Source organism: Carassius carassius, chromosome 2, assembly GCF_963082965.1.
Source record: "Carassius carassius chromosome 2, fCarCar2.1, whole genome shotgun sequence".
Classification (NCBI taxonomy): Eukaryota; Metazoa; Chordata; class Actinopteri; order Cypriniformes; family Cyprinidae; genus Carassius; species Carassius carassius.
This window is the reverse complement of record NC_081756.1, coordinates 39,273,999-39,298,611: the sequence shown is the minus strand read 5'-3', so window position 1 is coordinate 39,298,611 and position 24,613 is coordinate 39,273,999. Positions and strand designations below refer to the sequence as shown.

At 40.0% G+C, this 24,613-nt stretch overlaps 1 protein-coding gene and 1 non-coding gene across 2 annotated transcripts; both read left to right on the top strand.

Moving 5' to 3' along the window:
• Positions 1-233: 233 nt before the first annotated feature.
• On the top strand, positions 234-1,660 carry LOC132109548 (small ribosomal subunit protein uS10). The gene is made up of 4 exons (XM_059515724.1): positions 234-391; positions 856-955; positions 1,135-1,208; positions 1,413-1,660. Exons 1-4 carry the CDS (start codon positions 389-391, stop codon positions 1,593-1,595), a joined length of 360 nt encoding a protein of 119 aa, XP_059371707.1. The 5' UTR covers positions 234-388; the 3' UTR covers positions 1,596-1,660.
• On the top strand, positions 995-1,063 carry LOC132112571 (small nucleolar RNA U54). The gene has a single exon (XR_009424989.1). It is a non-coding gene; the product is annotated as a small nucleolar RNA U54 (small nucleolar RNA).
• Positions 1,661-24,613: the final 22,953 nt, after the last annotated feature.

Here is a 24,613-nt window from a genome sequence, read left to right as displayed (position 1 = left end):
TTGTATGTGTATATATATATATATATATATATATATATATATATATATATATATATATTATGAATAACAATAAATTATCCAGTTTCATTTATTTTCAACATTTATTAAGTAAATGTTTATTACGTCCATGTTTTGTTTATTCGTTGTATTTGCCTTTATCCCCAATGATCGCCCCAAAAAATCCAGCAAAATGCTTTTTGTTCCGGCGGAAGTGGTGACGCGAAGTTGTTGTCACACGGTACCCGGATGCATCTTATAAACCAACGAGCAGGCCTTTAAGCCTTCTTTTCGTGACGGACCGGAGCGAGATTGTGTGGTGCTCTTCCTGACTCACCGCTGTTCGCGTTTCAACCATTTCCACGATTAAGTCGGTCAGGAACTAGTAACCATGGTAAATTGAGGTTTTACTAATATCGTGTTAACACAGAGAAGTAGTCTTTGTTGTCTTTTGAGTCTGAGCTCGTGTAAAAACGAGTGTGTTAATGAATTGATGTCCCGCCGTTGCGCTGAAGACAAAAACGTTAGTTTTCTGGTTGGCATAATCCCATTAAGTTAACCGTTTTCATCTGCTCAAGCAGAACGTTCCGACATGATCTCTAAACACTTCGAAATTAATACACAAAATGTTTATTTTAAAATGTTTTATATATCCTTTCATGGCATATTTAAGTCCCACTTGAATGATGGTCCTTCTGTGTCCAAAATAGTGTAAAACATCATGTGACAAGGTTTTTTCACACTGACCGTTGTCATTTTAACTCGTTTTGTTTGTGAGATCACAACATTAAGTGGGGCTTCAGTTGCAGTGTTGGCAGAGTTTTAAAAGTTTATTAACAAGACATGAATGTTTTGCAGGCATTCAAAGACACTGGTAAGGCTCCTGTTGAGGCAGAGGTGGCAATCCACCGAATCCGCATCACTCTGACCAGCCGCAATGTTAAATCTCTGGAAAAAGGTATGCTTGCACCCCAGTGCTGTAGTGGTACTAAATTGATGGCAATGAGGATAATAATATATATATGACATAAACATGAGCTATATCATACGCTATTCTGAGCCTTTTTTTCACAAAACTGATTTGTCATTCTGAATAGGTCAGGTATGTTGTCATTAAACTTTTTTTTTTCTCTTTAGTGTGTGCTGATTTGATCCGAGGTGCCAAGGAGAAGAGTCTGAAGGTGAAGGGACCTGTGCGTATGCCTACCAAGGTGAGTAACAGTTTTGACTTTGTCTTGATCCTCTCATATCTAAACTGTTTTAATCAAATGGAAGCTTTAAAAAAAACTTCAATTAGATACTAATATAATTCACATACAGACATTTGCCAAAAGAATGTCCCAGTTTTTAAGATGCTTGTTATCAGACTGTCATCCTAAAATTGGTTCTATTTTCTTCTCTCTCTCCCTGTCAAGACACTTCGTATCACCACTCGCAAGACTCCATGTGGCGAAGGTTCCAAGACCTGGGACAGATTCCAGATGCGGATTCACAAGCGTCTCATTGATCTTCACAGTCCATCAGAGATCGTCAAGCAGATCACCAGCATCAGCATTGAACCTGGTGTTGAGGTGGAGGTCACTATTGCAGATGCGTAATTGCTGTCTTCCCACTTGATCAGCTGTGTGTTTGCTATCAGCTCAATAAAATTGTGATTTTTGGATTTCTGTCTTTTTTTTTTTCATCAACACCAGACTGCTTAGCCCTTCCCATAAAATTCATTTGTCGTCTACTCCTGTTGCTAGATGCCTGTATGCTGGGGGAAAGTGGACCTTGAGGGTCAGAGTTGAGAACCCCTGCTGTGTGCATTTATTTTGTGGAGCATAGTGACATTTAAAAAGGACAGTCAGTTTGTTTCAATATATATATATATATATATATATATATATATATTTTTTGGAATCCAATGTTCTTAAATGTTGTCTTGTGTCCTGCAGAAGAAAGAAATGAATAGAAGTTTGCAGCTACATTAGTCAGAAGCATGAATACTCTGAAATGTGAGTGTGTTTGTATATAAGATGGGTGAATATAAATTACACCATATCTTTTGCAGTGCTAAAGCAGCAGAAAACTTGGAGTCTTTAGCCCTATTCACATGGGATTAGTATTATCTAGGGACATTTTGAAATTCACCCACATCTGAATTTCTTGTGGTGTATTTGCGAAGCCTGTGATTTTTTTTATTATTTTTTTTCTATTTGAATTTTACTGACTTTTCTACCAGATGTCAAGGCTTTGAGAGTCCGCGCTATGGTCCAGATGGATTTAAAAATATATATATAGTTTCTTGTGCTGTGTCATTTACATTTCACCAGGTTAAAATAATAGCTCAAGCTTTATGCTTGACTACTTTGTAATGCATTGACCTCAAAACCTTTTCAGCTTTCTCTTTCTGCAAATTGTATGGTGTAGCGATGTGATGACAGCAACCAAAATACTATCAAACACTCCAACGCAGCTCCATTCTTAACGAAAGGCTGATAAAAGGGCGCACAGGAAATAAAAACCATGACCCGCCAAATCACAGAGATGTCATTTCGCACGAACTAATATCACAGGACCTCGGTATTCGGCGAAATATGGTAGGTCTTTTGCGGGGGAGTTTTTACTTTGCAAATTACAGACATGGCCGATTCGCACGGGATTAAGATAATTATTACAAATGACTGAAGGTCACCAGGTAACACTAATCCAGCGCGAATAGGGCTTTTGTCAATAACCGACAACTTGAACGATTTTTACTGAAAATGTGTAAGGCTTATTCACACGAACTGAAAAAGTGAAATGTTTATTGAATTTCTGAAGAAAGTGAAATGTAAATACATATAATGTTTAGGCATCGGTCGCCTTACGAAAATTAACCATGGTTTTACTACAAATAAAACCAAAAAACCATGGTTACTATAGTTAATCCATGGTAACAACAAATTAACCATGGTTTTGCTAAATTAACCATAGTTTAACCATGGTATTTGTAGTAAATCTGTGGTTATACAAATGGAAGTCAACACGCCAAAAAACCATGGGTTACTACAGTTTTACTATAATAAAACCATGGTTATTTTTCTTAATGATGAATCAAACTATTCTATCTCGAAATATTTTGATCAGTACTAAAAATAAAGAATAAGAACAAGATGTCATCCCAAAAATGAACCTGCAATTTTTGATTGCAACAAGAAATGCGCTGTGTAAATTAGTTCAGAGCGACCGTTTGCGTACTGACCATAGACAATAAAAGAAATGTACCGACATATAGACTTGTTCAGTGTCGCGTCATAGCTGTGTGGGCGGAGTCGGCGTGGCGGAAAACACGTGAAACAAGTCACCATCTTTCATATAAACATTCATATCCTGTTAATCACTGATAAATGGTATATATCTATTGCAAGTAGCTATATATATATATATATATATATATATATATAGACACACACACACACACACACACACACATACAGACCAAAAGTTTGGAAACATTACTATTTTTAATGTTTTTGAAAGAAGTTTCTTCTGCTCATCAAGCCTGCATTTATTTGATCAAAAATACAGAAAAAAATCTAATATTGTGATATATTATTACAATTTAAAATAATTGTAAATTTATTATACTTTAAATTATCATTTATTTCTGTGATGCAAAGCTGAATTTTTAGGATCATTATCACATGATCCTTTAGAAATCATTCTAATATGATGATTCATTATCAAAGTTGGAAACAGTTCTGCTTAATATTTTTTCAGAACATGTGATACTTTTTTAGGATACTTTGATGAGTAAAAAAAAAAAAGCTATGTTTTTAAAATATAAATATTTTGTAATAACAATATATACTACTGGTCAGTAATTTGGGGTCAGTAATTTTTTTTCTTTCTTTTTTTTAAATAAAATCAATACTTTTATTCAGCAAGGATGTGTTAAATTGATAAAAAGTGATATTAAAGAAAATATATTATTAGAATATATATTATTAGAAATCTTTTTTTATTTTGAATAAATGCAGTCCTTTTTAACCTTTTATTCATCAAATATATTAGACAGCAGAACTGTTTCCAACACTCATAATAAATCAGAATATTAGAATGATTTCTAAAGGATCATGTGATAGACTGGATGTAATGGAGTAATGATGCTGAAAATTCAGCTTTGCATCACAGGAATAAATTATTTTTTAAAGTATATTCAAATAGAAAACTATTATTTTAAGTTGTAATAATATTTCACGATATTACTGTTTTTTCTGTATTTTTGATCAAATAAATGCAGGCTTGATGAGCAGAAAAAACTTCTTTCAAAAACGTTAAAAATAGTAATGTTTCCAAACTTTTGGTCTGTACTGTATATATATATATATATATACACACACACACACACACACAAATGTGTAAATCCAGAAGCACAGTATTTATTTGGAGGTCTTTGTACAGGTTTATTAATGTAATTATGTTTTACGCTTATGTGCTCCTATGATTCGGAAGTAAAATGGAAGTTAATTTTAATGTTTAACATGGGTGTATTCACAACACATATAGCATACAATATAATATCTTAAGATCATTCTTCATTATGTTAAATACATCATTACAATGTAAGAAAGTAAATGTATGTATTTATTTATAACAAGCAAGAGTCAATAATTGTGGCCAGCGTGTTTTGGAGAGAAACATTTATTTTATAATTTAATTTCCCCCCAAAAGTTTAGATTTTTGGCAATTTTTTTTATGAAAGGGTGAGGAGGATAAACAATGCAGATTTTTTTTTTACAGGCAGTTTTGATCATATTTACCAGGGGTGCCATTCATTCTGACCATGACTGTATCTGTTTAATCTGATTATTTTGAAAAAGAATATCAAACTTTTTGTAATGGTAGTATTATTTTATACAGAATCAATTATTTATAAATTTAGAAGAGAATAAAGTTAGTGTTGAATAAAATTTAGGAAAACAAATATATTGATCTTATATATATATATATATATATAGCACATTACTTTTAAATTAATTCAGCTTCAATTGCCAAATATATCTTACTTTTAAAGTAAACGATACATTTAAAAAGGTATGAGTTCTATGCATATTTTGTAATAAAAAAATAAATAAAAAAATTGTTATGCAAAAAGACAAGACCCCCTCCCCATATTTCCATGGAAACAATCATTTTGTTATAGTATTAGATTGCACTTCTTTGTCAGATATACCTTTTATCTGTTCTGCGCACACTTGTGACAGAGATGTCACTGATTATGTACATACCCCAATCAACTGCGCCACCCATTCGCCTTCCACTCATCTGTGTCTTTCCTGACACCTTCCCTTGGTCTTTCAAAACTTTTAAAGGTTTCCACATTTAGCAGATCACAACCTGCAAAAATAATAAGAACAGATGAATAATAATAATAATAATATAAAGGTAAACAAAAGGTCTTCAATAGTACTTAGTATCTTTACATAAAGGCATAAAATAATTAACACTGAACAGGGTGAAATGCTTAGAGTGTCTCAAACCCCCCTATTTCAGCAGTGGTTCTCGCCGCAGTTGTAAAAAGTATGAAAAATGGGGGAGTGGAGGGGAAAAGAGGAAAAAAGCATGTATTTTACAAATATCATCATAATTGTGCGTAGCTGAAACATTTGCATATATTCTCTTTCCCTCATTTTCTCTTACCGTTTCTCAGTTCTACTCACACAGAATACAAATGATGACAACTCATGCTGGTAGACAAAGCTATACATTTGCAATTTTTTTCTCTGAATAATTAAATCCCTAAATAATTCTAATACAAGTAAATGGTTGTTAAGATCATAATATTGATTGTCCGTTGCCTCGTGAGAAGCACAAGAAAATAAAAAAAACATAAAAAGTCCCACAGTGAATCAAATGAACCAGCAAAGCAAGTTTTTGAACTGAATGAACTGATTCAAATGTAAATTTAGGTTAATTCGTATTATCACTTTATTTATTCAGTTACTTCCTATCACAGAATCAATTTATATAACTAACTCAAACAAGTACTATAGTTTTAATAAATGCACACAGAAGGACACATGGAAGATGGACTTACTTAGGGGTGGATAAATTTACGCACCACTGAGGCTTCAAGTGTATAAAGCAACTTACTACATGCATCAGACCAAAACAACAACAGAACAACAACAAAACAACAACAGAATTAGTTTCACTAAGGTTGTAGGTAACACTTTATTTCAATAGTCCACTTTAGACATTCTAATAACAGTAATTAACTTTGCAAGTACATGTCAACTAGCAGTCATTAGAGTATTAGTAGACTGTCTGCTTAATATCTTCCAACACTTCATTTTTATGGGTCCACAACATACTGACTATCATAAACTTTGCAAGTGTATGTCAACTTATTCTACTAACCCTAAACCTACCACATCTATTCTGGGAGTATTAAGAAGACACGTAGTTGCAAATTATTGAGTAGTTGACATATAGTTACAAAGTTACTTATAGTAAGTAGAAAGTCTAAAGTGGACTATCAAAATAAAGTGTAACCAGGTTACACTTTTCTAAAAGCATTTATTATTAAGGGACACTGACAGGTGAAAGGTTACTGGCCTTTGCTACTTCACTCTTTGTTCAGTAAATTTTCAGTCTGAATTTTGTGAAGCCATTGAAGAGAATGAAGGTTTTCCAAAGCACATCTCACTAGAAAAGAAGATGGGAAAACAGGTATGATGTTTACAGAGTAATACATTCAAATAATAAACCATTTTTTCATGAACTACTCTTCAGGTAAAATGAAGACGGGCTACTTTAATTGCACAACAGGGTAAACATGAGTTTTTGGGTGCCTTTGCACTTCTAAATTCTTGATTTTATCTTTTAACATAATTGATGATGTTATTGATGACTTTAAAGTGACAGCATTCACACAATGTCAACAATAACTTGACCCAATTCACTGTTTATTTTAAATAAATGCACAACCAAAATTTACTGAACCAACAGCTTCATTCAACAACAAACAATATATTTACACAGCTAATAAACATATGGATGCAACTGGAACTTGTCTGACATGTTTAAACTTCTGGATTATTTCAAGCAGGTAGTAAAATAATTGTTTCTGTAACGCATTTCTTACTATTCTGTTTACCTTCACCCTATATCAGAAATGATCACTATTTAGGTAGTGTTTAAATATAACTACAATTAAAAAGCATATTTTTCAGAATTTCTCCAAAATTACTTGTTGGCTGTTGACGTTTTTCACGAATGTCTTAGATTAAGCGTTTTCAGTGTTAAAATATTTTTTACAAATATATTCTTGTTTTTATTCTGTCTCCCAATGTTTTCTATGTTTAAAAATACCCTTTAAATTATACGCTGATAGCTCAAGACCACACAAGAACTTGGAATCGACGCTTACCTCTTAACCATCAACAGTAATCGCCTTCAGCCAGGGGGGCAGGGTTTCATATTTTTTTGAAGCACCCCTCAGCACTTGAAAATTGGCTATGGAAGCATATGGGTAGCAATATTCAATTTGGAATTTAATATGCAAAAGGACAATGCAATATGTAAAATGGCAATGCATTTCTGTATTAACATTTACATTTTCCAATACATTTGTGCAATGTTTGGTGCAAAATGAAAATGAAATTACATAATTTTCATTTGCCATTTTATGCACTAGCTTTAATATGTAAAATGAATACTAATTTTAGCTTTATAAGTTGCAAAATTAAAATTAAAATGTATTACAGAATTTATTCGATATGTATAACATGTTCAAGCAAAAACTGTTGCAAAATTATCATTCAAATGCTATTTTTCTTAATTGCATTTACACTCACAATATTTGAATCACTTACGATTGCATTTTCATTCAATGTCCCGCAATGAATGTAGCAAAGTTCAATGTGCACATTGAAAATGTATTCCGAGCCGATCACGTGTCGGCCCCCTCCCGCCATGTCAATCACTGCGTGAACAAGGCAGGGCTTGCAGAAGGTCAGAGACTCAATACTCAATACACCAATGTGAGATAACATGGACAAGACAGTTGTACGTGTACGTTTTGATCATTTCGGTTTATGGCTTTTATATTTCATTCGCACTGGTGGGAGGAGCTGAAACGCTGCTTTCATCTGATTGGTCGAATCGCTCCACCTTCAGCTCGGTCAACTCGGCCGCGAGTGCAGCACCGTAATGTCTGAAACCACCGCTCACTGTTAATTAGCATAATATTTGAATCAGATGTAGCTGGGCACATAATTCGTGCTGCTGCGACTTGCAAATTAATTTTAGGTTGTAGTATTGTATGAATATTGTCCCAGTGATAAATACAGTGCAAATAGTTCTGTCTCTTTGGATAAAAGTGAAGTGGAAATAAAAATCAATAATAGACTGAACAGTTCCATGATAATATGTCTCTAACATTTACCACTCTCGTCTTTTAAGTCATAAGGCTAGGTATGTGTGTGTGACATTAATAAATAACTGTGAAAATTAATATAGTTAAGTTTCTGAAATAAAATAGTAATATTTGTTTTATTACATACTAAATTGAATGATGTTTCCCCTCTTAGTCTTCTTTGTTGGGCTTGAGAAAGACAACATATATTTACCGTATTTTCCGGACTATAAGTCGCACTTCTTTTCATAGTTTGGCTGGTCCTGCGACTTACAGTCAGGTGCAACTTATTTATCAAAATTAATTTGACATGAACCGAGAGAAATGAACCAAGAGAAAACATTACCGTCTACAGCCGCGAGAGGGCGCTCTATTTTTTTCAGTGTAGACTACAGGAGCTCTGAGCAGTATAGATATTCAGACTCGTCTGACTCGCGTTGCTGTATAACTGGCCAGACTTACCTTCCCAAAAAATCCTATTTAATTTTATTTCATGAATTTAACTATATTTATTTCAACTTCACTGTTATCCAAGGAGACAGAACTATTTACACTGTATTTATCAGTGGGATAATATTCATACAATACTATAACCTAGAAATAATTTAAAGGGGTCACTTGCAAGTCGCAGCTGCACGAATTATGTGCCCAGCTACATCTGATTCAAATATTATGCTAATTAACAGTGAGTGGTGGTTTCAGACACTAAAGTGCTTCACTCGCACTGACTCTTATTCTGTCTGAAAGAATGAAAAGACCGAGCTGAAGGTGGAGCGATTCGACCAATCAGATGAAAGGAGCATTTCAGATCCTCCCACCAGTGCGAATGAAATATAAAAGCCATAAACCGCAATGATCAAAACGTACACGGACCAACTGTCTTGTCCATGTTCTCTCACTTGAATCCTCTTCTTGAGTATTGAGTCTCTGACCTTCTGCAAGCCCCGCCTTGTTCACGCAGTGATTGACATGGCGGGAAGGGGGCGGAGACGTGATCGGCTCGGAATGCATTTTCAATGTGCACATTGAATTTTGCTACATTCATTGCGGGACATTGAATGAAAATGCAATCGTAAGTGTCTTGACTGTGAGTGTAAATGCAATTAAGAAAAAATTAATTTGAATGATAATTTTGCCACAGTTTTTGCTTGAACATGTTAAACACATCTAAACATTTCTGTAATACATTTTCATTTTAATTTATAAAGCTTTAAAATTAATATTCATTTTACATATTAAAACTAGTGTATGAAATGGCAAATGAAAATTATGTCATTTTCATTTTCATTTTGCACCAAACGTTGCACAAATGTATTGGAAAATATAAATGTAAATACAGAAATGCATTGCCATTTTACATATTGCATTGTCATTTTGCATATTACATTCCAAATTGAATATTGCTACCCATATGCTTCCATAATTGGCTACCGGATACTCACCTGCTGTTAGCATTCCTTCTTCTTCTTCTTCTTTTCAAGTTTAATGGCGGTTGGCAAACCGAACTTAAATGGTGCATTCCTGCCACCTACTGGATTGGAGTGTGGATAACATTATGGTGTGTTTTTTAAGAAATTAAATAATTCTTTGTATATTTTAAATTGCTTTGGGCCATTACCTAATGATGCTTGGATGGACAAAACTTCCATTTCCATTTCTCTTAATGCTTGAAATAATTTTAATCTTTCTCTTGCATAAGCCTCACATTTTAATAATACATGTTCTACTGTTTCCATATTTTCTGAACTACATTTGTCACAATACCCAATCTGGTGTTTCCCAATCTTGACCGTACTTTGATTTAATAGACAATGGCCGATGCGCATTCTTGAAATTAAAACATCCTTCCTCCTATTTCCAATGTTTCTTCTTTCTAAACCAACTGTTCCTTGAATGTTGTATAAATGCTTACATGATTATTTGCAAGGTGCAAGGTGTACGCTGGCGCGTTTGGCTGCCGCTGCCGCTGCTCACTGGGACTAGAGCCCTCATTTGGATTATTTTATACCAATCAAAGTTTGACCAACCCCTCTGAAAGGACCTGAAAAGCCCTCTTTCATCGCTTTCACGAACTTGATTTGGAGTTATTTGGATTTGTTATACCAATCACAGTTTGACCAACCTGAAAATCCCTGTATCTCCGTTTCCACAAACTTCCATGAACTTGACTGGAGTCCACCGTGAGAGGTTTTCTTGACGGCTGCTCCATGATCTGGGCTGTCCTCCTGTATCTGACTGTTTTCCGTCTGTGGGACTTGTGCACGGCGCTGGCTCGCATAAGCGGGCTATCGGCAGACAGGCTGCCTTGTCGGCCAGCGGTTTGCGAGGCTGCGTTGCATTCGTCCTTGTTTGGCATGGCGTTCAGTTATTCCTCTTCACAATTCCGTGGACTCAACCCTGCATTCACTCCTGGACTTAACATCTCCATTGTAAATAAACTCAGAGTTCTGTGTCGCTCCCGTTATGTCCATCGGAGTACACGCAGATGCTTTGTTTACCATCAGCAGCCTGAGCACTGCATTCCGTCGATCTGGACACGTCATCAGAGCGCTGCCACCAAGAGGCTGTTTCATTCCAAGCAGGACAGAAAACGCGGAGTGGATCACAGCCTACTCCGGCCCCTACAGAGACATTCTGTTATCACAAATCCAGCGTCCCCTGTAAAAATTGAATTTTTAAATGCACAATCCCTTAACAACAAGGCATCTTTTATTCATGACCATATAATCAACGAGCAGATACACTTCATGTGCCTAGTTGAAACCTGGCAACAACCAGAAGTTTATTCTAGTCTCAATGAAGCCTGTCCCTCTGGCTACACCTACCTCAGCAAGGCCCGCACCACTGGCCGAGGTGGTGGCCTTGCCGTTGTGCACCGGGTAGATTTTGAGTTGTCCTCCCTTTCCCTGCCTGTCCATTCCTCTTTTGAATGCCTTGCATTCAAATGTAAACCGCCACTTTCCACTACAATGCTTCTGATTTACCGGCCTCCAAAACCGAATCCAGCTTTCATTTCCGAGATGTATGATCTTCTCACCACACTTTACACAACCCCAGGGAATATCATCATACTTGGTGATTTTAATATTCATGTAAACGACTCTTCTTCCTACTCTGTAGCTGAATTTAATAATCTTCTTGACAGTCTTAATTTCACCCAACATGTCAATGTCCCAACACACTCCAGAGGCCACACTCTTGATTTGTTGATCACCAACTCTACCTCCATCACCAATCTCTCGGTGGACGATCTGGGCGTATCAGACCATAAGGCCATCACATTGGAGTTACCCACTCTGTTCCCCATCAGTAAGCCCAGCAGAAAAATCAGTTTTAGGAACCTTAAAAATATCAACCCAGTCACCCTGACTACTGACCTCTGCCATCTCTTTGCTGCAAACCCCCTTTCAGTCACTAATTCTGTGGATCTCTACAATTCATCACTCAGCTCACTTCTGGACCGCCATGCCCCAGTCAAGTCCAGAACCATCACCTTCACATGCTCAGCCCCCTGGTACACCAAGGAGCTGCGGCTACAAAAGAGAACAGGGCGTGTCCTCGAACGGCGTTTCAAGGACTCAGGACTCGCTGTTCACAAGCTAGCCTACCGGGAACATCAGAAGGCCTACAGCAAGTCCCTCAGTGACACACGGTCCCGGTTCTACTCCCACATAATCAACAATAGCCCTGGAAACTCCAAGCAACTTTTCTCAACTGTAAATCATCTCCTCAAACCCCAGACTCCCCTATACTTCGATAATATGCAGGAGCGGTGCAACAGCTTCATCCGATTCTTTAAAACAAAAGTAGGAAAGATACGCTCCATTCTCTCCAGCCCCCCCACTGTATCTGCTTCCCCGCCTTCCCTCCCCCCCCTTCTTCACCCTAGTTTTTCTACCCCCCCCCCCAGTAATATCCACTGACCCTCAATCTGGGACTACCCAGCTCCTCTGCTGTTTCAAGGATATCACTCAGCATGAAATTGAAGTCCTGCTAAGGAAGATGAAGCCATCCACCTGTGACCTGGATCCATTTCCCTCAGCCCTGATAAAAAGTCACTCTTCTGCAATAAGTCCCATGATCACCAATATCATCAATCAGTCTCTTCGGTCCGGCCATGTCCCCACGTCTCTGAAAAAAGCGGTCATCAAGCCACTACTCAAAAAGCCCAGCCTTGATCCAGAAGTTCCTGCTAACTACCGCCCCATCTCCAACCTCCCTTTCCTGTCAAAGGTGTTGGAAAAGGTAGTTTCCGACCAACTCCACAACCATCTCATAACTAACAGTCTTTATGAGAAGTTCCAGTCTGGTTTTCGCTCTGGCCACAGTACAGAAACTGCCTTGGTCAGAGTCACTAATGACCTACTGATGACGGCTGATGCTGGATCTCCATCACTTCTCATCCTTCTCGACCTCACTGCAGCATTTGACACCGTGGATCACCATATCCTTCTACACCGCCTCCACTCCTCTATTGGACTCTCTGATACTACCTTGGCTTGGTTTACATCATATCTCATGGACAGAACAGAGTATGTTTCCCTGGGTGGTGCTAAATCGGACACACACTCTGTCACTTGTGGTGTCCCTCAAGGATCAGTCCTTGGCCCCACCCTCTTCGCACTGTACATGCTCCCCCTTGGTTATGTCATCAGCCGGCATGGAATATCTTTCCATTGCTACGCTGATGACACTCAACTCTACATTAAAACAAACCCAAGCCCCTCTGCAGCCCTCTCCACAATTTCCACCTGCCTGGAGGAGATAAAGGCGTGGATGACGGCTAACTTTCTGCAACTCAATAGCTCAAAAACGGAAGCCATTCTTGTTGGCACTCCACATCAGACCCGGTCATCCACCATCACCAGCATCACCTTCTCCGGCCATGACATCCATCTTTCATCCTCAGTCACAAACCTTGGTGTTAGAATGGATCCTCACTTGACCTATGAGGCCTACATAAAACAGCTATGCAAAACCTCATTCTTTCACCTCAGGAATATTGCAAAACTTCGTCCCATACTCACTCTCCCTGATGCAGAAAAACTTGTCCACGCCTTTGTATCCTCCAGGCTGGACTACTGCAACGCACTCCTCATCGGGATCCCAAGTAAGAACATCCAGCAGTTGCAATACATTCAGAACTGTGCTGCGAGGATCCTGATGGGGGTGCGGAAGTACCACCACATCACACCCATCCTAAAATCCCTCCACTGGCTTCCTGTCCAGTACAGGATTGAATTCAAAGTTCCCTTCTGACCCACCAGTGCCTCCATGGAACTGCCCCCTTATATCTCAAACAACTCATCACCCCCCTTTCCTCCTCACGCCATCTCCGCTCTGGACAGGCCTACCTCCTCCAGCCTCCGAGGACTAGGCTTCGAACTATGGGCGATCGCGCCTTCTGTTCAGCTTCACCCAGTCTGTGGAATGCTCTCCCTGTCCATCTAAGGGCCCCACAAACTGTTGACTCTTTTAAAAAAGGACTTAAAACCCATCTTTTTAGAAAAGCCTATGGCTAAAAGTGCTATTTTTATGTCTTTGTTTTCTTTTTACGCTAATTTTAAAGTTTATAGTATATAGTTTGTTGTTTTATGTGCATTGTAGCACTTTGAGGTCATTGAATTGATGTGAAGTGCGTTACAAATAAAATTTATTATTATTATTATTATTATAAATGTCGACCCTTATTTCCACTGTCCCACTCCTTCTGCCATTTCTTCCTAATTTCCTTTGCTATTATACTTTTTTATCTCAGTCTTACTCAATGCAATATTAATATCAACTTATGTCTGTTAGCATTCCTTTGACTCCCATTCATTTTGGCGTCACTTTGACAGCAAATAACTTTACATCTGAGGCATTTAAAGACTCCATTTGTCCATTGTAATGATAAAAACTTCCTAATCTTTGGGAAGAAGGAGGCGGGAACCGGCGGACAATCAAATAACATTTTAATAATTCCAAAATAAACACAAAACAGCGCACCAGCCCCTCACGGACGACTGGTGCGCTCAAATAAAAACCAAAACACAACTAAAAGCCCAGGCCTGGTCCTCTCTCGTCCTTCACTGTCGTCGCTCTAGTTTTATATCCTTCCATCTCCTACGTGGGACTCGAGACCGGCGGTGGGTCGCAGGTGTCACTGTATTGCCCAATCATTGCCGGCCTCACTCCTTGTTCCCACGTCCCTCGGCCCCGCCCCACTCGCCACATACCCCCATCGCCCCTCGCAGGCCGGTGGGTACCCACGAGACTGAGCTCTACTCACCCCCCCCCCTCCCTCCGGGGGGGACCGCTCACGGGAACCTGGGGGTAGGACAGACGAGGCGAGAGAAAAGGAGATGGAAGGAGGAGCGACAGAGACGAGAGAGGAAAGAGAGAGAGAAAAAAAAATTCCGGTTCCCAGACGCACTGCTGCTCGGCCCTCCACCGGCTGGGCGATCTCCTCCGTGGTGCCTGGCGGTGGCACTGGACGGCCCTCGGCGGACGGCACGACACCCCTCCGCCGCCCGGTGGATGGCAATGGCTCCTCCGGTTTTGGGCAGCCGGCAGGAGTCCCCCGTTCCCTGCTCCTCCGGATACCTTCACGGAGGCAGCAGGCTCCGGCCCCCTGGCGAACGGCGCCGACTCCTCCGCTCCCTCACGGACGGCAGCCGTCCCTCCACATTGCGGGCGGTCGGCAGCAAGCTCCCCCATCCCCGGCAACTCGCTCCAGTCCACCGCCTCGAGCGTCCATGGCGGCACACTCCTCGCCAGCTCGATGGCACCGCGGATTAACCACAGCGGCGAGGGATCTTCAGCAGCGCGTCCCTCCTTCTCCCGGGCTTCGGCACCACTGTAATGATAAAAACTTCCTAATCTTCGGTAAGAAGGAGGCGGGAACCGGCGGACAATCAAATAACATTTTAATAATTCCAAAATAAACACAAAACAGCTCAAATAAAAACCAAAACACAACTAAAAGCCCAGGCCTGGTCCTCTCTCGTCCTTCACTGTCGTCGCTCCAGTTTTATATCCTTCCATCTCCTACGTGGGACTCGAGACCGGCGGTGGGTCGCAGGTGTCACTGATTTGCCCAATCATTGCCGGCCTCACTCCTTGTTCCCACGTCCCTCGGCCCCGCCCCACTCGCCACATCCATTTGTATCCTTGTATCTTACGTTTACGTTGATTCAGATTTCTCTTGGCACAGCAGTTAGAAGACTTACAGGTTGCTCACGTGACATCTACGTCATCAAGCTCAGTTTGAGTCTGCGCAGTACGCTCAACCCCAGGAAGTGCATGCTTCTAATTGACTTCACTTGTCTCCGTTGAATCCAATGGGGTCGCTGTGTCCATTTCTTTTACTGTCTAAGCGTTCAGCGCGCCTAGCTGGCTCATACTCATCCATTGCCTTAATGCCTGCTCGCGTGCTTATCGCCACCTAGGGTTGATCAATTATATTTAACGTATTAATATTTAAAGTGGGACTTTCAAACCTGCAAGAAAAAGAAAGGGGAAAAAAAGTATATGACCAAAGTATATTTTTGGTAACTCCATTGCTTTGAATAAAGTATAGTAAAACACAAACACTGCAGTATTAGAAAACCCCACAATTTTTTACATTTAATGACAAGGTAACGCGATGTGTCATTATATAAATGTATATATAAATATATATTTTTTTTTTCGATTTTTCACTCCTCAATATTTAAGTTATTAATCGTGTGCCAAGCCTGCGAAACTGGGCAGCGGTCGTATATAAGCTGGGGTCTGTGCCCACCGCGCGCTAGTGATGGGAAGTTCGATTCTTTTCCGCGAACCAGTTCTTTCGGACGTTTCAATTCAATAAACCGGTTGAAAAAAATGGTTCACCGGTTCTTTTACGCTCGATGTAATGACGTCATTGGCGATGACGTAATGGCGTCAAGTCTATCAAACATTCAAATACCTATAGAAAAAGTCAGTATTCATAACTTTAGACAGTTAAAAACATCATAATCATGAAAAGTTTACAATTAAGTTTTGCAACAACGCACCCAAATACAGTAACAGCAATAATGTGCATACAAGGATTTAAGTCTTTAAGATATAAAGTAAATAAATTAAGTGTCTTCAGCGCAGAAAGCATGATCCACTTACTATACATAATCCATTGCGATGTATTTATGTATTAAATGAACTTACGTTTTGCCAGATTGCCCTTGATTCAAGCCCTCGGTTTACCCGCGGCTCATAACATTAGCACAGAATCAGTTCAGAATCAATCACCAAAAGAACCAGTTCGGTTCAGACGCGCTGTGAGTCAGTCTGCTTCACGCTGAATCACGCATGCGCAGTATCATCAGCCACTCGGTTCTCGAATCGGATGCGTCCGAAAGAAACCGGTTCTTGACTCGAGAACGAGAATCGATCTAACCGGCACGTGCTGCAGTTCAGTATCATCAGCTGCTCTACTCATGTTCATGTTCTGTTTACTACAAACTCAATTTGTGAATGTGTCATCATTAACTATAAATACAGTACAGATATTTAATAAATCATCCCTTATTCCTATTAAACAGAGTCTTTAGAGTCTTATTGTCCAACTTCCCTGAAAACCCATTTGGCCTATACATAATCTACAATATACAGATTAGAAACATTCATCTAAAAAAAAAAAAAAAAAAGCAAAATAAAATATCATCAGTTCATCGGTTCTCAAATCGGACGCGTCCGACAGAAACGGTTCTCAGTTCAGTGTACTGGTGATCTGAAAACCGATGCAACCAGTTCATGACTCGAGAACGAGAACTGCTCCAGTAGTGGGCGTGTTCGGGATACACGCGTCAAGCGCGAATGGTGCTTTTTGTGCATTTAAGCGTTTGGCGCTTAGTTCCTGTCACATGACCGCAGTGCGCTTGCAGCATTCTGAAAAGTTGAGATGTTTTTAACTCGATGCTGTGCGGATGCGCCTGGAAAAAACGAGCGCGTTGCACCGCTTCCATTATGAGCGAGCATACCGCGCGCCTACATAAGAAATAACGAAATTGAGTGCGCAAAAGACGCGATATGTGAACGGCCCTAACGTACCCCTTTGAGTCACGACCCAGGAAATGCGTTTTCCTGAGGTGAATTGCTTTTTACTTAACCAATTTCGTTTAATTAACGTACTTTTTAAAAGTATGGTCTGACAACAAAGTAAATTAAATGTAAAACTATGAAGAAAGAAAGTAATGAAATGGAATTATAATAAGTAATTATAATCGCAAACGGTCTGAGGGAACAGTTCGTTTTTCTCTAAAATAACATCCGTTTTTTTCATTCATGAAACGCATTAAATTATTAAATTATTGAAGGCACCTAAGCCTTCAAAACCACGACTTAGGTGCCCTTGAGCAAGGCATCGAACCAACAACTGCTCCCCGGGCGCCGCAGCATAAATGGCTGCCCACTGCTCCGGGTGTGTGCTCACAGTGTGTGTGTGTGTGTGTGTGTGTGTTCACTGCTCTGTGTGTGTGCACTTCGGATGGGTTAAATGCAGAGCACAAATTCCGAGTATTGGTCACCATACTTGGCTGAATGTCACTTTCACTTTTATAAAAACTGGACTTTTTTCCTGTAAATGTACCACATCTCACACAAACAATGATTTTCCGTCTCTTTGCGAAAAGAAATAACAAATCAATGTCGCGCCCGCACATTGCGCAGCAGCAACAAATTTTAAATTCCAATTCTGACAGTAAATGACTCTTGGTCATTAGCACTTAACTCACACCTGTCTCCCAATCCTATCTCCCGTCACAGACTTCGCTAACGTTTTATCACGCCCCCTTGCCACAGAAAGGTAAGTTAATTGTTCTTTAAAACTTTTAAACAGTAAGTTAGCTAGCCTAACAACTCAAGGCTATCTAGAACTTCTAGCTTTTTTCTAGCATATGTCAGCACAAGGGGTGGCTAAATCATCTGGTCCCGACAGTGAGCGTTAGCTCGATATAACGTTATTTACATCCACTTACCACAGAAAAAAATGAAATGAGCACTGAAATGAAAAAATGAGCACTGCACAGACGAGTGTTTGCTGTTGGGTGTCCAGTCTGCCCTCTTGATGGTGTATTTGTTCTTCCTGAGGTAACCTGTAAAATAATATTTTGGGGTCTCCTTTTTTGTTGTTGCACCCCACCGCATAGCTAGCTAGTTCCTTTGCGACTGACGTGAATCAGGTTACTTACTCAAGATGGCGGCAGAGAAGTTTCAGAAGTGAGTGACGTCAGTGAGAAGACGTTGGTTACATCGGTGTGATGACGTCATTGCTAATGGAGCCAATACGCTCCTTTTAAGGGACACTCTTTCGTTTGAGAATTAGCTGTCATGATAACGTTCATTGAAAAGAGATAAGTCATACAACTTATCAATATCTTTAATTTGTATGGAAAATATTGCGTTGTCACAGGTTTGGCTGCGAGCGCGTGAGCTCCCTCTCACTCACGCAGGCACCGAGAGAGAGTGTGAGAGAGAGAGAGAGAGAGAGAGAGAGAGAGAGAGAGCAACTCATAAACCTTCTATAATGAAATAGATCACCTCTCATTTTGTTCAACTATAACAATAATAATAATAATAGTTATTATTATTAGTGGTAGTAGTAGTATAGTGGTTGTTATTATTCTAAATGCTTATCAATGTGGATTATGTATTCATCAGAGCCTTTGAAAAACTTTGAGAATTTATACCATGCTAATAATTTATTCTCTTCTCTCTGTTTTTTTCTCAGTGTCGATTGCCATCTGATTGTTGTAAGTCCACCTATGTCTCTGATTTGCCAGATTCATCATAACATGCTAATTGATCAATATATCAATTAAAGCAACTTAATGTGGCGAGTTATAATCTTAATGAAGACATTAAAATGATACTTATTTAAATAAATTAATTAATAGAATGGAATCCTGCATCTCTGATTTGCCAGTTTCATCATAACATATTATTTAATCAATAATCACTGATGGAACTGAAAACATTTGAATATGAACAAACAGACATATTTTACTCATATTTGGTCCTTTCTCCCTTTTCCCTCCTTTGTTTGTCAACAGCAGCTACATACACCCCAAAGGCTCTTTTAAGAGCCTCACCACGAGAGCGTCTTTGGCTTTGTTAGTACATATTTTGACTGACTATCAGATACCTCTCAGTATTTTGGTTTAGATCAATCAAAAACAACATCATGCAGCATGTTGGTAATGTCTTAATGAAGTCATTAAAGGGACAATTCTTTTTTTATAATTATTATTAATTAATTAACTAAATAATAGAATGGAATTCTGCATCTCTGATTTGCCAGTTTCATCATAACATTAAATTAATTAATAATCACAGTTGGAACTGAAAACATTTGAATTTGTACAGACATCTCACTCATATTTAGTCTTTTCTCCTTTGATATTCATGATAGCATAATTTGCAGCATGCATACAACATTTGTAATGTTGAGTACTTTAATGTTTATGAGTAATATATTATTATTTATTTTTTAATGTAATACTTTTTGCATAATCTTCCACTGTCTCCCCACCTCTTTCACATTTTTGTCTTGCCACATTCAGGGTAAGTAATATTCTTTATGTTCATGTTAAGGTGCTCTCAGTAATGTTGGTTTAAATAAACATGCATTCATATATTTATGAAAACTGTTATGTTTATAGACCATTTCAATGGCTCTTTGTAGATGTAAGGAAGTGACGTGTTTGGCCCTCAGACGGTTAGTCAGCGCACACATTCAAAACAATGGCGGGAGGCTCTTTATTAATGGCCACTGTGCGATTTAATTTTCTTATTCATACGAATAAAATGTCAAATTTAAAATAAGGAGCATTTTGTTCAGTGGTTGGATGTTCTCTCAGGCCCGAAACTAACTTGCTCTCAGAAATCAAAGCGTTTAGATTTCCGAAAAATGCCCTTGGATTGCAGCAGTGAAGCAAGAAGGATGGCAATATACAGCAATATACTAGCAATATACACATTTCGACATTTAATTATTAGGCATGTTTTCTTTTAAAGATCAAATAGGCCAAAAAAGAGATTTAACTCTGACTGAAAAGTCACACATTATGAAATGCACATGAGAATGATGCAGTACTAGGAATTGCAGTTAAAGCATGACTATTGGACAGTGAAATGCTCATTGGGTCAGCAGGGTCAGAAAAAAGCAGGTGGAGAAGAATATCAACATGCCTAATAATTCTGCACACACTGTATGAACCCCCAAATGTATTTGAGAACTTGAGGATTGATATTGACCCCTTTTGTTCAGGGACTCATAACTCATTTCTGTTTGTCAAAAAAACATTCTGTGAAATGTGTTGGTAATGCTTTACTGGAAGGGGTGTGCATAAGTCTGGCATGACACCATCATATTCATGTCATGACACATGTCATGAATATGAAGGAGGTTTTATGCATGTTTATGACCACTGTCATTAAGTGGCATTCACTCAATTATGACATTTTTGAAATGCAAATATGACATTGTTTGAGACAACTTGACATAAACCAATATATCCTACACAATATATCAAACACAAGACAGATGTCATCCACATTGTACAAACAGATGTTCCACACCGTTCTGCTAAGAAATTAATTGTAAGCATCCAGACTGCGATAGGCTTTTATCGCATCTCTTGTGTACATGACTATTCAGGCAAACATTTAATGTTCTGTGTAAAAAGTTTACGCATCAAAGTTATATTTAAAGGATCCTGTAATTCCAATCATCGTTTATTTTCAGTTTATGGAAATACCTTAACTGTTTCCTTTTCACTAGACTTAAAAGGTATGTGATTGTTTTGATAAACCTGACATTTAAAAACGGCACCACCGGAAATGCTTCATGGCCAGACATGGGCAGTAGCATTTCAACGAGTATATTGTTTACATCCTTAAAATGGTCTATTTATTAATTATATTTTCAAAATATATATACTGTATTTGTGTGTGTGTATATATATATATATATATACACACACACATAATAAACAGTACTACACACACACACACACACACACACATATATATATATATATATATATATATATATATATATATATATATATATATATATGGCTTTCTTAATAGCAACAATCGGATTCATGATATTTTTTATATTATATTAATTGATATCAGAAATTAACATTTCTACCAGTGTCACGGTTGGTAAACCGTGATCTCTGGGTTTTGCACTTTGCGGTGAAGTCTGTGTGTTTCGCGTCTGCACTGATTAGTTTGTGGGCGTCTCCGTTAATTGTCATCAGCAGCAGCTGTCACTCATTACACACTCCCTATATATTGGCTTGTCTCACGTCTTGTGTTTGTGAGAACGTTGTTTAATGTTGGTACCTCTGTCTATTGCTTCTGTGTCGTTTGCGTTGGATGTCTGTGTTTTTCCCTGGAACCTCATCCACTCTCTGCACTATCACTCAGCATCTAGACTTACCTTCGGCTCTATTCCCCGCAGTTCCTGTGCCATCCTCTCCTGCTGCCTTCTCACCGTCACCATCCGGATTCCTCACCGCATCACCGCCATCTTGGATTGTCGTCTTCCCTGCATTGTTTTTGTACTCTTGTTTGTTTGTTTATTTACCATTAAATTGTTAACTTGTATCTGTTTCCAGCCCCTCCTTCACCCAGTCATCACAGAACGTTCTCACCAACATGGAAGCAGCGAGCACCAACACTCTTACAGACTTTATGCACCACAGTGTTAAATGCATGGATCAGCAGCAGGAGAGCATCTCTAACACCGGACGCGCTGTCCAAGCGCTGGTGGCACAGGTGTCCGAGCTCACCCAGCAGATCCATCAGCTCACTTCTCCCACTGCGCCCAAGGGTAAGGCTGTAATAGATTGGCCATCTCCAGATTCCCGTAAGGCCCTACAGCGGTTCCTGGGGTTTGCTTATTTCTATCGGCGTTTCATTCGCAATTACAGCCAACTAGCCTCACCTCTGACAGCCTTGACCTCTCCCAGTACTCCGTTCTGGTGGTCGGACGCAGCCGAGTCTGCGTTCACTAACCTCAAAAGCCGCTTCGTTTCGGCTCCCATCCTTGTGGCCCCTGATCCCACACGGCAGTTCGTGGTGGAGGTCGACGCGTCAGAGGTGGGGGTAGAAGCAGTGTTGTCCCAATGTGCTGTTTCGGATGATAAGGTACATACTTGCGCGTTTTTTTCTCATCGATTATCTCCTGCTGAACGCAATTATGACATTGGTAACAGAGAGTTGTTGGCCGTCAAATTAGCTTTAGAGGAGTGGCGTCACTGGCTGGAAGGCTCAGGGGTACCTTTCATTGTTTGGACCGATCATAAGAATTTAGAGTATATTAGAACTGCCAAAAGACCCAATTCCAGGCAGGCTCGGTGGGCACTTTTTTTTCGGTCGCTTTGATTTTACTTTATCGTACCGCCCGGGTTCCAAAAATGTCAAACCCTATTCTTTGTCACGTCTTTTTGATCCCTCCGCCCGCCCGGTGACTCCCGAGTGTATTTTACCTGAGAAATTAGTGGTCTCAGCACTCGTATGGGAGGTCGAGTCGAAGGTCAAGACTGCCTTACAAGGGGTAACGCCTCCACCTGGTTGTCCACCGAACCGTTTATTTGTGCCGGAGGAGTTAAGGTCCGAAGTCGTTCAGTGGGGTCATTGTTCTAACGTGGCTTGTCACCCAGGGATAAGTCGAACTAATGGGTTGGTTAAACAACGATTCTGGTGGCCACGTATGTCTCGTGATGTCCATGATTTTGTTTTGGCTTGCTCAGTTTGCGCCAGTGGTAAGTCATCTAACCGACCTCCTGATGGGCTCCTTCAACCGCTGTCTGTCCCTTCGAGACCCTGGTCCCACATCGCACTAGATTTTGTTACCGCCCTCCCGCCCTCTAATGGCATGACGGTCATTTTGACCGTAGTGGACCGGTTCTCGAAGGCGGCACATTTCATTCCCTTGCCCAAATTACCAACAGCCAAGGAGACAGCGGTCACTGTCTTAGATCATGTCTTTCGGCTTCATGGCCTCCCGGTAGACGTGGTTTCTGACAGGGGATCTCAATTTATATCCAAATTTTGGAAAGAGTTTTGTAAATTGCTAGGAGCGTCAGTTAGCTTGTCTTTGGGTTATAATCCCCAAAGTAACGGACAATCTGAGAGAGCCAACCAAGATTTAGAGAAGACGTTGTGATGTTTGGTCTCCAAGAATAACTTCTTCCTGGAGTCAACAACTCTCTATGGTGGAGTACGCTCACAATTCGTTACCAGTGTCAGCTACTGGCCTTTCTCCGTTTCAATGCAGTTTAGGTTACCAGCCACCAGTCTTTCCCAGTCTGGAATCTGAAGTCGCTGTTCCCTCTGCTCACGCGTTTGTCCAGAGGTGCCACCGCACCTGGACCAGAGCCCGCGAGACTCTGCTCCGGATGAGGGAGTGCACTAAGGCCAAGGCCGATCGCCACCGGTCAAAGCCTCCCGTTTACATCGTGGGTCAAAAAGTGTGGCTTTCTACCAGTAACATTCCTCTGCGTTCCGTATCTAATAAATTAGCTCCCAAATTTATTGGCCCGTTTACTATCACCAAGATCATTAGTCCGGTGACAGTCCGGCTCAAACTACCTCCAGCGTACAGGAGGATACACCCCGCCTTTCATGTGTCCAAAATTAAACCCGTGCTTTATGCACTTATTAATCCGCCTACTCAGGTCCCCCGCCGCCGCGTCTCATAGATGGGGAACCGACTTATTCGGTTAATCGTATTCTGGACTCGAGACGGAGGGGACGAGGATTCCAGTACCTGGTGGACTGGGAAGGTTACGGTCCGGAGGAGAGGAGTTGGGTACCTGCTAGGGACATATTGGATCACTCCCTTATTGATGATTACAATCAGCAGGTAGGCCCTTCTGGGAACTCCAAGAGGAGTTCTTAGAGGGGGGGGTACTGTCACGGTTGGTAAACCGTGATCTCTGGGTTTTGCACTTTGCGGTGAAGTCTGTGAGTTTCGCGTCTGCACTGATTAGTTTGTGGGCATCTCCGTTAATTTAATTGTCATCAGCAGCAGCTGTCACTCATTACACACTCCCTATATATTGGCTTGTCTCACGTCTTGTGTCACGGAACCTCATCCACTCTCTGCACTATCACTCAGTATCTAGACTTACCTTCAGCTCTATTCCCCGCAGTTCCTGTGCCATCCTCTCCTGCTGCCTTCTCACCGTCACCATCCAGATTCCTCACCGC

Excerpts from the sequence above, each read along its gene's own strand:
- LOC132109548 (XM_059515724.1), top strand. Across the intron at positions 956-1,134 it reads TGTTAAATCTCTGGAAAAAG|TGTGTGCTGATTTGATCCGA; the intron begins GTATGCTTGCAC and ends TTTTCTCTTTAG. Across the intron at positions 1,209-1,412 it reads CTGTGCGTATGCCTACCAAG|ACACTTCGTATCACCACTCG; the intron begins GTGAGTAACAGT and ends CTCCCTGTCAAG.